Raw genomic sequence first — 13,173 nt, 5'->3', positions numbered from 1 at the left:
GGATGGGGTGTGGGATAGGATGTGATGTGTGATGGGGTGTGGGCTGGGTGTGGGGCGCACCTGGTTGATGGCGCGCAGCACGTCGGGCGGCACGGGCGTGAGGCAGGGCTCCTCCTTCGTGAACTCCGCGTCGAAGTTCGCCGCCTCGCGCTTGCTCTTCTGCAATTTGATATAACGAGTTTTTGTTGTACATTTCTTTTATGTGACTATTTTAATATTAATTCACTCATCTATTAATAGCAAATTTATTAGAATCATTATAAAATATACATATATCTAGAATCGAGATATTCATTTAGTTAACCTAAGTTATTGTGACAATCATAAAACAGTAACATAATATAATAATACAAGTGTTAATGATAAATTATTGATTAGCTTTTAATTACATAATTAACCGAGCTAAAAAAATGAGTAACCTTGGGGCGGAAGGGCGGGCGCACGGCGCGGCGCGCGAGCGCGTCCCACTCGATGTCGCGGAAGAAGGCGTGCGCGCGGATGCCCGCCTCGCCGCCCACCACGCCCAGCCGCCGCGACGGGTTCTTCGTCATCAGCCCTGCCGGCAACACGCACCTTTGTATTCTGCTACGCTACACGCTCGTCCAGCTCCCTTTTAACTCTTGCTCGAAATAAAAAAGTATCCTATCACCCAAATCAGTTCATACCCTGTCTGTATACCAAATTTCATCAAAATCCGTTCACTAGTTTCAACGTAATTGATGGACAAACATCCCAATAAACAAACTTTCACATTTATAATCTTTGTGTGATATATATATAATGTTATAATAATATCATCGTCATATCATAAACAGTATAGGATTTACACAAGGAACTATAGTTCCTTACCAGTTCTTCTCTGTAGACTACTTTTAAAACCAGAGGTCAATGTTCCATTACATTTTTGATCATGGAAAATAATATTCTGATAAAAGGCTACTTTCAATAAATCAATCAGAAATCAATAATTTTAAGAGAAGTACTTTTATAACTTTGATTATGGTAGTTTTTCTAGAGACTATCGAGAAGTTCCTGTAGATCCTAGGCTACAATTCCAGTAAACACTATGGTAGAGATCCAGCAGAGCGGCAGAGGCTCACCCTTGAGTATGGACACGGCGTCCTTGGAGAGCCAGACGGGGTAGAGCACGTCGTCGTGCAGGATGCTCTCGAACAGGTCGTCCTCGTTGTCCGCCTCGAAGGGCGGCTGGCCGGCCAGCATCTCGTACAGCAGCACGCCCAGCGCCCACCAGTCCACCGACGGGCCGTACTCCAGCTCCTGCAGGATCTGCGCCACCGCCCAACGCCCGACCCACCGACCAACGTATAGACGATTCGTTCCATTGCAATCATTTACTTAAAATTACCTTTGTATACCATCAAAAGCCAACTGAAGTTAAATTACCATTTAGTAGAGATGACAGTTTATGCTGTACATAGAACCAGGTATATCTTTACTCCGGGTAGGTCTTTTGCACAGTTTTTTTTTTTGTGTTGAACTAGTTGCTTTGTTGTATAAGATTTGTGTGTTTCTCTTACCCAAAACATAATGAATGAAAAATTCAAAAGAGCATAATGACTGCATTAATAAAAGTTTAAAACAGAGATAATGGATGTAAAGCTACACGGAAATAAATTAATGTTAAAAACGTACCTCAGGAGCAATATAATCCGGCGTACCGCAGAAAGTGGTTGTGGTTACACCATCTAAAAATAGCATATATTTAATTATTTAACGTGACAGACTAACAAAACATTAAACACCCTTTTAGCAATAGAAGGTCATTTAAAAGCGAAAATGTAATTATATAACGAATAGTCAAATCCAATTGTTAGTTTTATAGCATTAAAATAATATTTCAATAAAAAATTTCACATTGCTACAGTTTGCAAAAAGACGCGGGTTCGAATCCCGCCTGATGATAGAATATTTTTATTCTTTAAAAATTTCTCATGAACAGTCAGACCCTTAAAGAGTCTAATTTAAAGTCAAATAGAAGAGTAGCAGCGGCAGTAAGCAACGCACCGATGATGCCCTCCTTGCACATGCCGAAGTCGGCGAGCTTGCAGTGGCCCTCGCTGTCCAGCAGGATGTTGTCCAGCTTCAGGTCGCGGTAGATCACCCCGTTGGAGTGCAGGAACTGCAGCGCCAGCGTCACCTCCGCCGCGTAGAACCTGACCACCCACAAGCGGCACGTGAGCCAAATAAATAATAGTTATTTCATGATTATTGTATGGGGCGTGTATGTATATGAATATTGGATGCCGAGACTCTTCCAGACCCCTCCGATCATGCGACAGCCCAAGCTGAGGGTCGTGGTCCCTGTCAACCCTTAGCATGTCGCTAGCAGGGTGAACCCTCTTTAGGCTAACATTGAAGTCCACCACAAAAGAAAAAAAAAATTATAATAAGGTGCCGAGTGTCGTGTGTGTGTGTTATGTACTATGTGTGTGTTTGGTTATTTCCCGCATTTCACGTGTGTCGTGCGTGTTATAATATATGTCACGTGTCATGTGTTGTGCTTCATGTGTAATGATATCATGTATGCTGGTGTCGTGTATCCTGTGTGACGTGCGGTGTGCGGTGTGGGTGGGGGTGGTGTGGGGGTGGGGGGTCACCTGGCGCGCGGCTCGTCGAACTTGCGCGCGCGCTGGATCTGGAACATGAGGTCGCCGCCGTCGACGTACTCCATGACGAAGAAGAGGCGCTCGGGCGTGTGGAAGGCGCAGTGCAGCGCCGTGAGGAACGGGTGGCGCGCCGCCAGCGCCAGCACGCGCCGCTCCGTCAGCGTGCACTCCACGTCGTCGTCCTGGATGATCGCGTCCTTCTTCAGCACCTTCACCGCGTACACCTGCCGAGCGTGAGGGGGTCATGGTGAGTTATATGGGTCGTTTGTGGGTCATATCGGGGTCGTGTTGGGGTCATATCGGAGTCGTGTTGGGGTCATATGGGGATCAAATGGTGATCATATGGGGGTAAATATGTCCCGCATTCGGATCACTCTACTTGAACCGTTTCAATTGGACTAAGTGAATTGTGCTAGAAAAGATGAATTCATAGTAAGTATCTGATAACACTTCTAAAAGATGACTTCTAAAAGATTTTAAAACACTTAAATAAACTAAAGATAGTGCCTTTAATCTAATAACGATACTCTCAATAATAGAATATTCTTTAAAACATCGACACAAATGGCAGGTGACTCACTTCGTCCGTGCCCTTCTTCTCAGCGAGCATCACCTTCCCGAAGGAGCCCTTGCCGAGCACCTTGATGAAGTGGAAGTCGTCCAGCGACACTTTGTGCCCGCCCGTGCCCTCGGAACCTGCATCATTCACACTTATTTATAGATCAACTAGCGGTACGCCCCGACTTCGCCCGGGTAGTAATTTATCGTAATTGAAATAATATAAACCAACCTATCTTTTAAGTTGGATCAAGTAACACAACCTGTGTAAATTTCATAAAAACCGGTTGAGCAGTTTACGAGTCCATCGCGGACAAACAACGTGACAAATAACTTATATATATTAAGCAGTGCGTCCATAAATTATAAAAAATTCTAAAATCAACTGAATAAATAAAATATTTTTGGAATAATAAATACATCAGACGATCACACAGAGTAACAACACATAGGCCCCACCCAACTTCAAAACAGACACATGTACAAGCAAACAAACAAACAAACACCTTGTTTGAACCCGAACACGTCCTCGAGGTCGTCCCACGCGGAGGGCCAGGCGGGCTCGGCCGGCGCACCTACACCAAACGCAACTAAAACACTGTACAACGAAAGCAATAACTCTTCATTGCTATGTTTTCACAATGTTCATGTGATTTAAGAAAGAAAGAAATCTTATATGTGGTTGCAATTGTCTATTCATCTCCTGGAATCAGCGTAAGCAATTGTTGTTATTAAGACTGCAATAAACCACACACTCAAGTATTGAATCGCTTAGAAATTCAATAATCCAAAAAATTTCTATTCAACCAATTAAAAGTTATTGCTCCCAAAAAGAAGATAAAAAAAAAATATAAAAACAAAAAAAAATCAACAAAAACACAGCAACATCCCGCCACCGAAGCGTCTGTATGTATGTACGTTTGTGTGAACCTTGGTAACTACTGAATATGTCGCGCAGTTCCTCCCACTGAGACCCCCACAGTTTCTGGCCCTCCTCCATCTCTATATTACATTAAACAATAAACACACAATACATAACAAGTACAAATTGCAAAAAAGGTAAAAAAAAAATCTGTTTAAAAAATCTAATCAAAAAGCATAACAACAATAAACACTTGTTAAAAATTAAAAACGAATAACAGCAGTACATTTTAAAACTATTCAAATACTTCTAATGAAAAAAAAAACACTAATTATATACAGTCTGCAAAAAAAAATATCTAATATGCTTAAATAATAAACCAGTCAAATTCTATGTAGATATAATTCTGCCTTCTTGCTCTAATCGTGTGCATGTGAAAGAGACAAGTAGTGTACGGTCAGCAGCTAAAGCATTACCTTTGTCCTCTTGTCTCTCGTCCTTCCCGTCTTCGGGCAGGAAGTCGGGTGGACCTTCCAGCATTGGAGTATTCAAATACTGGAACAATTTAATAATTACTTCTTACATTTTGGTATAATTTGCAATGTTATTTTTTTATGGCATTACAATTTCATTATTTTATCATTAAAGTGCATTCCTTTCGAAATTATAAATCGAATAGAAGAAAACATAGCGTGACAGTTTCCAATAATAATCAAAAATTCCTGTGGTAGTGCAACATTTACCAACATGTACAGTTTACATTTGAACAATAATAAAGTGAACAAAAATAATAGTGAATCAATTTGTTACACATAACACATATAACATTTGAAATGAAAATACAATAACCAGTGTAGTAGTGACAGCGAAATAAATGATCGTCCCCATACCTTGGAAGCCCTGGGGCGCGGGTTCTTGTCGGGCGTGATGCCCATCTCGCTGAGGATCTCGGCCATCTGCTTGGTGTTGATGCCGCAGTTGTTGGCCACGTTCTTCTGGCACCGCTTGTGCACGTTCATCGAGCACACTGCAACATTGCGACCTTCGTATTAGTTCATGTTCATCGCTTGGGACATGGAATTAGACACAGCATTCTGAGAGATGGCAGCACTGAGTCAGTGATGTTGAATTATGGTTTACTTTGTGTTACCAGTATCACTTACCAGTCTAGGAATTCTGGTTGCATTACCTATTTAATTCAAACTGGTATGGATTATTAGAAATGTTAATCTTATGTATGGGACTTTTCTCAATTGTCCAATGTAGTATGTCCAACGATAGTTCAAATTATGTGGTGTATCCGACACAGGAACAGCAGTGGTCGCAGAAGGTGAAGCGCTTGTAGGAGTGCACAGGAGTGTCTCACCCTCGCACTGCAGGCCCTGCTTGATGAGCCCGTAGAGCAGCGAGCCGCAGTGGTCGCAGAAGGTGAAGCGCTTGTAGGAGTGCACCACGAAGCGGTGCGGCACGTTCACGCTGAAGCGCTGCCCGCCCGACGCGCACGACACGCTCTGCTGCTGCAAACCGCATCCGACACAACATTCATTCGGTATTCGGGATTTACAGTGGTTTTAAATTAACAGTTCACGATAATTAAATGATCACAATATGTTTTAGCATTAAACAATATGAAAAAGAGCCTATCATTATGAGAAATATACATTTAGATTTCTTAAGGTACTTAATACAAAAGTGAAATGATTACAGATTAAAATATGTTTTTTAAGTAAGAATAGATATTGTAATATTACAATACAACTTCTATATTATGTAAATTCTCACCTCCTCCCGCATGCCTGGACACTTGGTGACGACGGACGAGTGGCAGCGCTTGTGCACCACGCACGTGCATACTGAAATATTATGTGTTTTGTTATTTCTTTAAATTTAAACATTTCAGCAAATTTAAAAAAATCTGTTGAGAAAATTCATAATATCTCACCTTGACATTGATATCCTTGTTTACCAAGGCCCCTGGAAAATATAATAAAAAAATCAAATATTTTTAAAACATACTCATCAGCAAACATTAAATTTAACTACTCTGACAATAAGTTGTAAAGTTACTTGCAGTATAACTTAATGCATGTCAAATGAAGTAGAAATATCATTATAGATATATAAAATACAATTTTTGAAACCTGGATACCAAAGGCAAAGAATGTATGTAAATCCGTCTGTGACCCTATGGAGGTAAAGGGTGGGGGGGAGGGGGGCTGGTACTCACCAGATGAACTCGCGGCAGTGCGAGCAGAAGGTGGGCTGACGCAGGAAGGTGGCCATGAACTTGTGGCCGTTGACCTGGTGCACGCGGCGGCGCAGCGCCCCGCGGCGGCGCGCGAACCCCGCGCCCTCCTTGAACTCGCGCCGCGGGCCCGCGCCGCTGCCGCCCACCACGCCCACTGCCACCACATGGTGCATCATCATATCAGTTGGTACGTAATATGTTGCACCCGATACACTTAATCAGCTGTTTATTGCAACCAGCTAAGTGTGCTTTTTCAGAGGCTTCACTGAACAGCACAGTTTTTATTAACTGCTTGAATTATATCTAGCCCTATCATATGATATGACATTTTAGAATTGACTGAATTGTTCATCAATTCTGACAAAGTTGAATAGAAATTTTCATAGAAAACTTTAACTACTGAAGTCAACCATAGCCACTACCATTTGGCATGAATATTATGTATTAAACTTAAACAATCAAATTAAATGACTTGAACCATTGTATTGAAATTTTGAGAAGAAAAGTCCATAAAAGAGCCAATAAAAATTGCAAATATTAATAGCACAATATAAAAAATGAAGAGGTTAGTTTTTTTTAATATATTAGAAACTTCAAAACGATCTACAAAGAGCAGAACAAACAAATCAATATTAATAAATTATTAAACCTCCCAACAGTAAATTAGAAAACATATGGAATAAAAATGTTATTTCGTTAAAGTTCAATAGAAACTGAAATAATTAATGCAACTTACCTTGAGAATTCCATTTCAGATCTATTTTAAGATGAATTTTTCCCTGAGGTTCTAGGTCCACCTGCAGAAAAAAATCTTTATTGATTCACAATCTGAGAAACAACAACCTAGACTGGAGACGAATGGACAGGGAAGGTTGAGGAATAGGAAACAGGCCTCTGGCCCACTCACAATACATAATAGGATGCTACTATTTCACACCGGTTAAAATACAGTCACACAGTTTTCCTTCATTAATTGACTATCTAACACAAAGGAAAAGGAAAATTTTACTACATAAAACTATTCAAAAAGTTTTATTTTAATTAAACCACAATTAATGATCATTATTGCTTCCCATATAGATATCACACAATGAGATATATACTCATGGTGGCACATTGGTTAGCAATAACACACACATGTGATATAACCAATGTATAAATCCCAAAAAATCCCACCATATATAGGATAAGCAATAAAACAATAAATAGAGGGAGTACCAATTGTGTATTAGTCATTCACAGTAGCAATTACATTACTTTAACAAAAACTGAATAATAGCCGTATTAGAATAATTTGATAATAAAGAAAATAAATTATTCAATCAACATTTAATCTAGCACAATAATTATAATTCCCATCCCATAAAATCAACAAATCCCATAACTCTTGAAAAACAAATAAACAGTTGCATCACACATTCAAAATTAGAAATACACATCAAACTATTTTTAGTTCAATTATTTCCCAATAACTGGCACCGGTGTTAAAAATAATATCATTCAGAGATATAAGGTAAGACAATGTTTACTTCACCCTGATTCATTTGATGAAAACAGGATGCAACATCTGTGACACATTATGACTCTTAGCAATTTTATTTATTCTCATTTTAGATACATTTTGATGGCAAACATTCCACTGAATTATTTATGTCATATACATTTATAACTAAACTTTAAAGTATACATTCTAATTTTATAGATGCAGGTGATAGTGAGATAATATGTAGATGACTTGTATGTGGATATCAGTGAATGGTTTTGAAATATATTGTCATAGGTGTAATTAAAATGTTTCATAAGTGAAAATGAATAAAACATCAAAATGTAATTAGGATCCTAGATAAAAGTTACTTAATTAAATTTTACCACATACATATCCGCAAGTACTATTAACTGAAAATTTTTTTAGAAAGAAGTAAAGTATAAAACTTATCAACATAAACACAAGATAAGGACTCCTTTGTGCATGTCTTATCTGGTTGACAGATTTTTGATTAGATTGTAATTCTAAGATTGATGTCAGTTGTGCTTTGGGTGTAAAAGGATTAAGTTAACTCACCCAAAAATCTGTGGCATCCTTTTCTCGATGCATGAGATCTTCAAAGGGGATTGTGCAATTTGCCACAAAGTCATCTGGAGGTATTGCAGCATCATGGAATACAGTGATACCCAAACTGGAAGAAATGTACGCATTTTAATCGGATCAGGCACAAAATTGGTCAATAATATAATTTATCATACATACTTGGTTGCGTTCTGAACTTCGTGAATAAATGTTTCATTCCATACAGGGTCAAATGTTTTTGGTTTCGTGCTGGAGCGGTCTAAATGGTGTTCATCGGCGTCGATCGACACATACGGGTCTATTGGCTGATCGTCTGCAAAGATATCGCGTATTTACAAAACACCAACACCCATTATAGTAAACATAATAAGATTCTTTTGTGCGCAAACTTCAATACATAATAACTTTTTGTAGGGTCGCAAAATATCGATGATGGTGACTGTAAGGAATGTTTACAGTGCACGGTGAACTCACCAGGCTTCCCGAAGGTCATATTGTGCCGTTTCTGAAAATCGGTCGGTCGAAGGCCCGTAGCCTCACACACCTTTACGCGCACCGTTCCGCTGAACATGGTGGCGGTGACCAACGAGCCCTATGACCGAGACCGCACCGCCACACTTCACTTCCACATTAAAAACCCAATAAGAATCATTGAAGGTGCTTCATTATTTTAACAGAAATAGAGACTTGACAGCAATGAGATCGGCCATGGATGGATGGGTTTATTTTCTCTATGGACACGTAATGGTTCCCGACTTGATTCCAAATAAAAAAAACATACAAAGTTGTTTTTGGACTTTTCATCGCAGTTTTACCTATTCAAAAATATTAATTTTAATTTTATGCACCGAGTAAGCGAATTTCAATTAATGGAACAACTGAATTTCAATAAAACAAATTTTCGCTGTTTCCTTTAATTATTAGTACCTAGAATTTTCTTTCATAATCGCCGTATAATACAATCTGAACGATTGTTATTGGAATATTTTCTATAATTTCAAATAGATAACAGAAATATCTTAATAACCATAAGGAGTTAATAAATACAAAACGAACATCGAATGAAGAAACACAAATTGTAATAATAGTTTAATGTTATATACATTTAAGTTAAGTGAGGTCGAAAATTATTTAAAAATATTACATGTTTATAATATATAAATATTAGATAATTCAATTCAAATAACTTTCCATTACTTATAATAGGGATAATATAAATGATAATTCAACATGATAAATTGCATTTGATTTTTTTATAATACGAACGCAACAAGTAGAAATGTGTCAACAATCAAAGTCAAATCGTTACTGACGTTTGTTAAATATTTTCTTGTTGTGAAAAGCGAAAACTGAAATCAAATCGTGTTTCAGAACCTATTTATCTATAAGAATTAGTCATAGATTTGTTAAATAAATAGTTAATGCTCATTGGTATTGAAAGAATTTGAAAAATGGGTTTTCTAACTATTTTGAAGAAACTCCGGCAAAAAGAAAAGGAAATGAGAATATTAATGTTGTATCCTTTTGATATGTAAACAAATGTTTTAAATTAAAAGTTTTTCACAAGATATTTCTAATAAATACCTTTTTTACCTACATAAACATTCTATGTAAAATGAAAACATACTTTTTGGAACATAATTTCTTTAATAAAGTAATTCAGGGGGCTGGACAACGCCGGCAAAACTACAATATTGAAACGATTTAACGGCGAGCCCATCGACACAATATCTCCAACTCTAGGATTTAATATTAAGACGTTGGAACACAAGGGATATAAATTAAATATTTGGGATGTTGGAGGACAAAAATCTCTCAGGTAAAATGGCCTTAACTGAATTAGTACAAAAAGTTACGTTAGTTTCCTAGTTCCAAATAGAGAGTCGTCCTATTTACAGATGTTTTTAAAAATGTTCACAGTCTAGAGTGTATTACTTGAGGCATAGATGGCAAACTTTACTGATGATATGCCTGCATTTCCAGGTCGTATTGGAAAAATTATTTTGAGAGCACTGATGGTGTAGCATGGGTAGTGGACAGCGCTGATGCTCGGAGGCTGGCGGACTGTGCCAAGGAGTTGCACTCACTGTTGAGAGAGGAAAGGCTGGCTGGTGCTACTCTACTTGTGTTGGCAAATAAGTCAGACCTGCCTGGTGCACTCTCCTTGCAAGAAATAAGAGAGGCAAGTGTTATTGGTCTTATAATGTTACCAAACTTGAAGCTGAATTTCCGAAAACTAGGTATCATCACAAAATCAAAATGTTTTGTCCCTATAATGTTATATTAGTGTTTATGGGTAGTATTTTTTTTAACTACTACTGATTCGGATGTTGTTTTCTCCCAAGAAGAATTGGCAAGGAGGTCCATAGTTACTCTTTTAAAGTCGTTGTTACTTTACTTTTGTACTTGATAATAGATTTATGATAATAATTACTTTGTTTCTGAGTATATTTTTATAAAATTAACAAACTTATGTGTTATCAAACCCGTGTGCTGTCCTCCCACTTGTAATACATAAGGGTCCTGTGTGTTAAAAAAATCTTAATCATACAGTTATAGTAACACATTTAAAAATGTTATGATATCAGTTCACATATAAAGATAGCATCTGCCATGATTTTAACTCAAAACATGGTTAAGGATATTTCATATAACTTACTTATAAGAAATATGAATTTAGAAACTTATATTATAAGTGTCATTTTCACATTTAAAATATTTGTAGGCATCTAGATACCATGATTGTGTAGGTTAACCAAAATAATTTTCTTTCATCCCAGGCACTCGACCTGGACAGCATCAAGAGCCACCACTGGCGCATCGTGCGCTGCTCCGCAGTGACCGGCGAGAACCTGCTCGACGGTATGGACTGGATGCTTGACGATATAGCCTCTAGGATATTTACCTTGGACTAATTTTTTTGTAGCAGCGGTGTGTTGATTTTTTGCAGTAGGTTTGGTATTATTATGGTTGAAATGGTCCATTTTGATGTATGTTCTGTTACTGTTCATCCCTGCTTCGCCCGCAGTACATATAATAATAGCCTATGTCACTCGGTGAATTGCAGTTTTCATCTATTTCGAAATTTCGGCCATACCAGTAAAAACGAGAGTAAAAGTTTAAAATCAAATATTTATAATATCAAGCCTGCTATAAATATTCTATGAGAATTGATGATACCTGATTGCATATTATTGATTTTCACAATACACTGAATTCTCATATTATTTATAAGCGCTTAAATTTGTGAAAGTAAATATAATACTAAATAAAAATTATTCTGCGTACCTATTCTATATGATTATTTTCTTAATAATTTGCACCATTGGGATTTTTATCGAAACCATAACAACCAATCTCAAAAATTTATAACAGCAAATTAATTAATAATAACCATGGCTAATAATTAAACTAGCACAAATTCTATGTTATTAGCGAGTGTTACACATGAAGTAAAAATATCTGTGATCGCTTTTTTAAATAAAACATTAAAACAAATTGACTGCATTTAATTTTTATTGATTCACTTACAGAATACGAAGTACCTTATATTTGTATTTTACACTATGAAACATACTGGCCAAATGATATTTCAAATTTGAAGCTTATTTGTTATTTAGTTCAGTTTCCGTCACTTTTTTGTAACTATGGTTTATTGTATTAATCACTTTTTTTTTTGTTTTTTGTTTTTGTTATGAAAAGAAATCTGAAAATTTTCATTATATTCTGGACATGGGGTATATAAAATTGCAAATTTACGAACTAGTTTTGCACTATAACACTTTTAACATAAACTTCTCTATAAAAAAAGAGAATCACCTATTCGGGCCCTAAACAACTCACATACACCTAATTTATCAACATAATTTCGAAAGCACTCACACTTGCACTAACAAGTCAATCATTTGGCCATTCAGATAAAGGTCCGTTTAGACAAGGTACATTGTATATGCTGGCCTAATGCTATCTCTGTCTCTCGTACGAGGTGCGACAAGGACGGCACGAGGCTTGCATATGCTATCCCCTTGTGTTAATTAGGCATTAGGAATGTTCTGGGTCTTCCGAATCTATTGTTTTCTCTTCTACGTCGAGTTTGGGCTCTGGTTGCGATATGTCATCAGTATTCTCTGGTACAGTGTTATTTTGCTCAGTGTGCTCTGTACTTGTGTCCATTTTGTTTTCTTCTGGTTCTGGTAATAAAAAAATATATATATTCACAAAAGATACAAATATTTGATTATTTAAATGCACAAAAGATATATTTGAATACAACACAGCACCAGTCATAAGTGCAATTGCAAAATTATCTCGAAGAAAAATAATTCAATAAATATATCTGGATTTTAGTGCACAACAGTAAGTCTTCTGAGCTTTTATTATATTTATATTTTAGTGTATATATTACCTAATACCAGTATATTAAACAGTGGAAAGGAAACAAAAATTCAAATTACTCACTTACTGAACTGCAATTAAAAACGTAGATTAACAAAATAAAAGAATAACAAGGTTAAAGTTTAGTCTTATAAATATTCTATTTATCATTTCCTTTAACCAATAACTTAAGACAAAGTTTAATCGCAATTAGCCATTCATTGAATGTTAACATACATATAACTCCTAAAATATCCCCCGCCGCCGCGCCACGATTGTGAACGGACGTGTTTTCAGTTAGTTATGTTTTAAAAATCTGTTTTAATTATAAAAATCCTTGTTTGCAATCGTGAGTTCTTTCAAAACCTTTATAAGTAATAAATCTATAGTTAAAAGTAATTATTATAAACCTTTACAGTGGACAGTATTAATAAAA

General features: G+C 36.9%; 3 protein-coding genes across 3 annotated transcripts in view; 1 reads left to right on the top strand and 2 right to left on the bottom strand.

Annotated features, from left to right (window-relative positions):
- Positions 1-18: 18 nt before the first annotated feature.
- On the bottom strand, positions 19-9,107 carry LOC119828763 (protein kinase C; the record flags this gene model as incomplete). The annotated part of the gene is made up of 19 exons (XM_038351006.1): positions 8,838-9,107; positions 8,544-8,676; positions 8,358-8,472; positions 7,032-7,092; positions 6,275-6,449; positions 5,990-6,021; positions 5,830-5,900; positions 5,414-5,564; positions 4,938-5,074; positions 4,524-4,602; positions 4,116-4,187; positions 3,692-3,760; positions 3,208-3,323; positions 2,619-2,851; positions 2,026-2,174; positions 1,654-1,706; positions 1,101-1,287; positions 420-556; positions 19-159 (listed from the first exon to the last, which is right to left on the bottom strand). Coding segments are annotated over exons 1-19 (2,208 nt in total), but the record flags the coding sequence as incomplete, so codon positions are not given.
- A 573-nt stretch (positions 9,108-9,680) lies between these two features.
- Positions 9,681-11,861, top strand: LOC119828466 (ADP-ribosylation factor-like protein 2). Its single transcript, XM_038350624.1, has 4 exons — positions 9,681-9,879; positions 10,027-10,182; positions 10,347-10,545; positions 11,144-11,861. Exons 1-4 carry the CDS (start codon positions 9,815-9,817, stop codon positions 11,276-11,278), a joined length of 555 nt encoding a protein of 184 aa, XP_038206552.1. The 5' UTR covers positions 9,681-9,814; the 3' UTR covers positions 11,279-11,861.
- The window catches only part of LOC119828465 (pinin), a 6,358-nt gene continuing 5,042 nt past the window's right edge, over positions 11,858-13,173 (bottom strand). Inside the window, exon 7 of the mRNA XM_038350623.1 lies at positions 11,858-12,553. Coding sequence (XP_038206551.1) covers positions 12,405-12,553 — 149 coding nt within the window. The 3' untranslated portion in view covers positions 11,858-12,404. The remainder of the gene's footprint in view (positions 12,554-13,173) is intronic.

Source organism: Zerene cesonia, chromosome 8 (assembly GCF_012273895.1).
Source record: "Zerene cesonia ecotype Mississippi chromosome 8, Zerene_cesonia_1.1, whole genome shotgun sequence".
NCBI classification, from domain to species: domain Eukaryota; kingdom Metazoa; phylum Arthropoda; class Insecta; order Lepidoptera; family Pieridae; genus Zerene; species Zerene cesonia.
Note: the sequence above shows the minus strand (reverse complement) of the source record. Positions and strands in the feature narration are given on the sequence as shown.

Coding starts and splice junctions, on each gene's coding strand:
- LOC119828466 (XM_038350624.1), top strand. CDS start 9,815: ATGGGTTTTCTAACTATTTTGAAGAAACTCCGGCAAAAAGAAAAGGAA. Junction 9,880..10,026: donor GAAATGAGAATATTAATGTT/GTATCCTTTTGA, acceptor AAAGTAATTCAG/GGGGCTGGACAACGCCGGCA. Junction 10,546..11,143: donor CCTTGCAAGAAATAAGAGAG/GCAAGTGTTATT, acceptor CTTTCATCCCAG/GCACTCGACCTGGACAGCAT.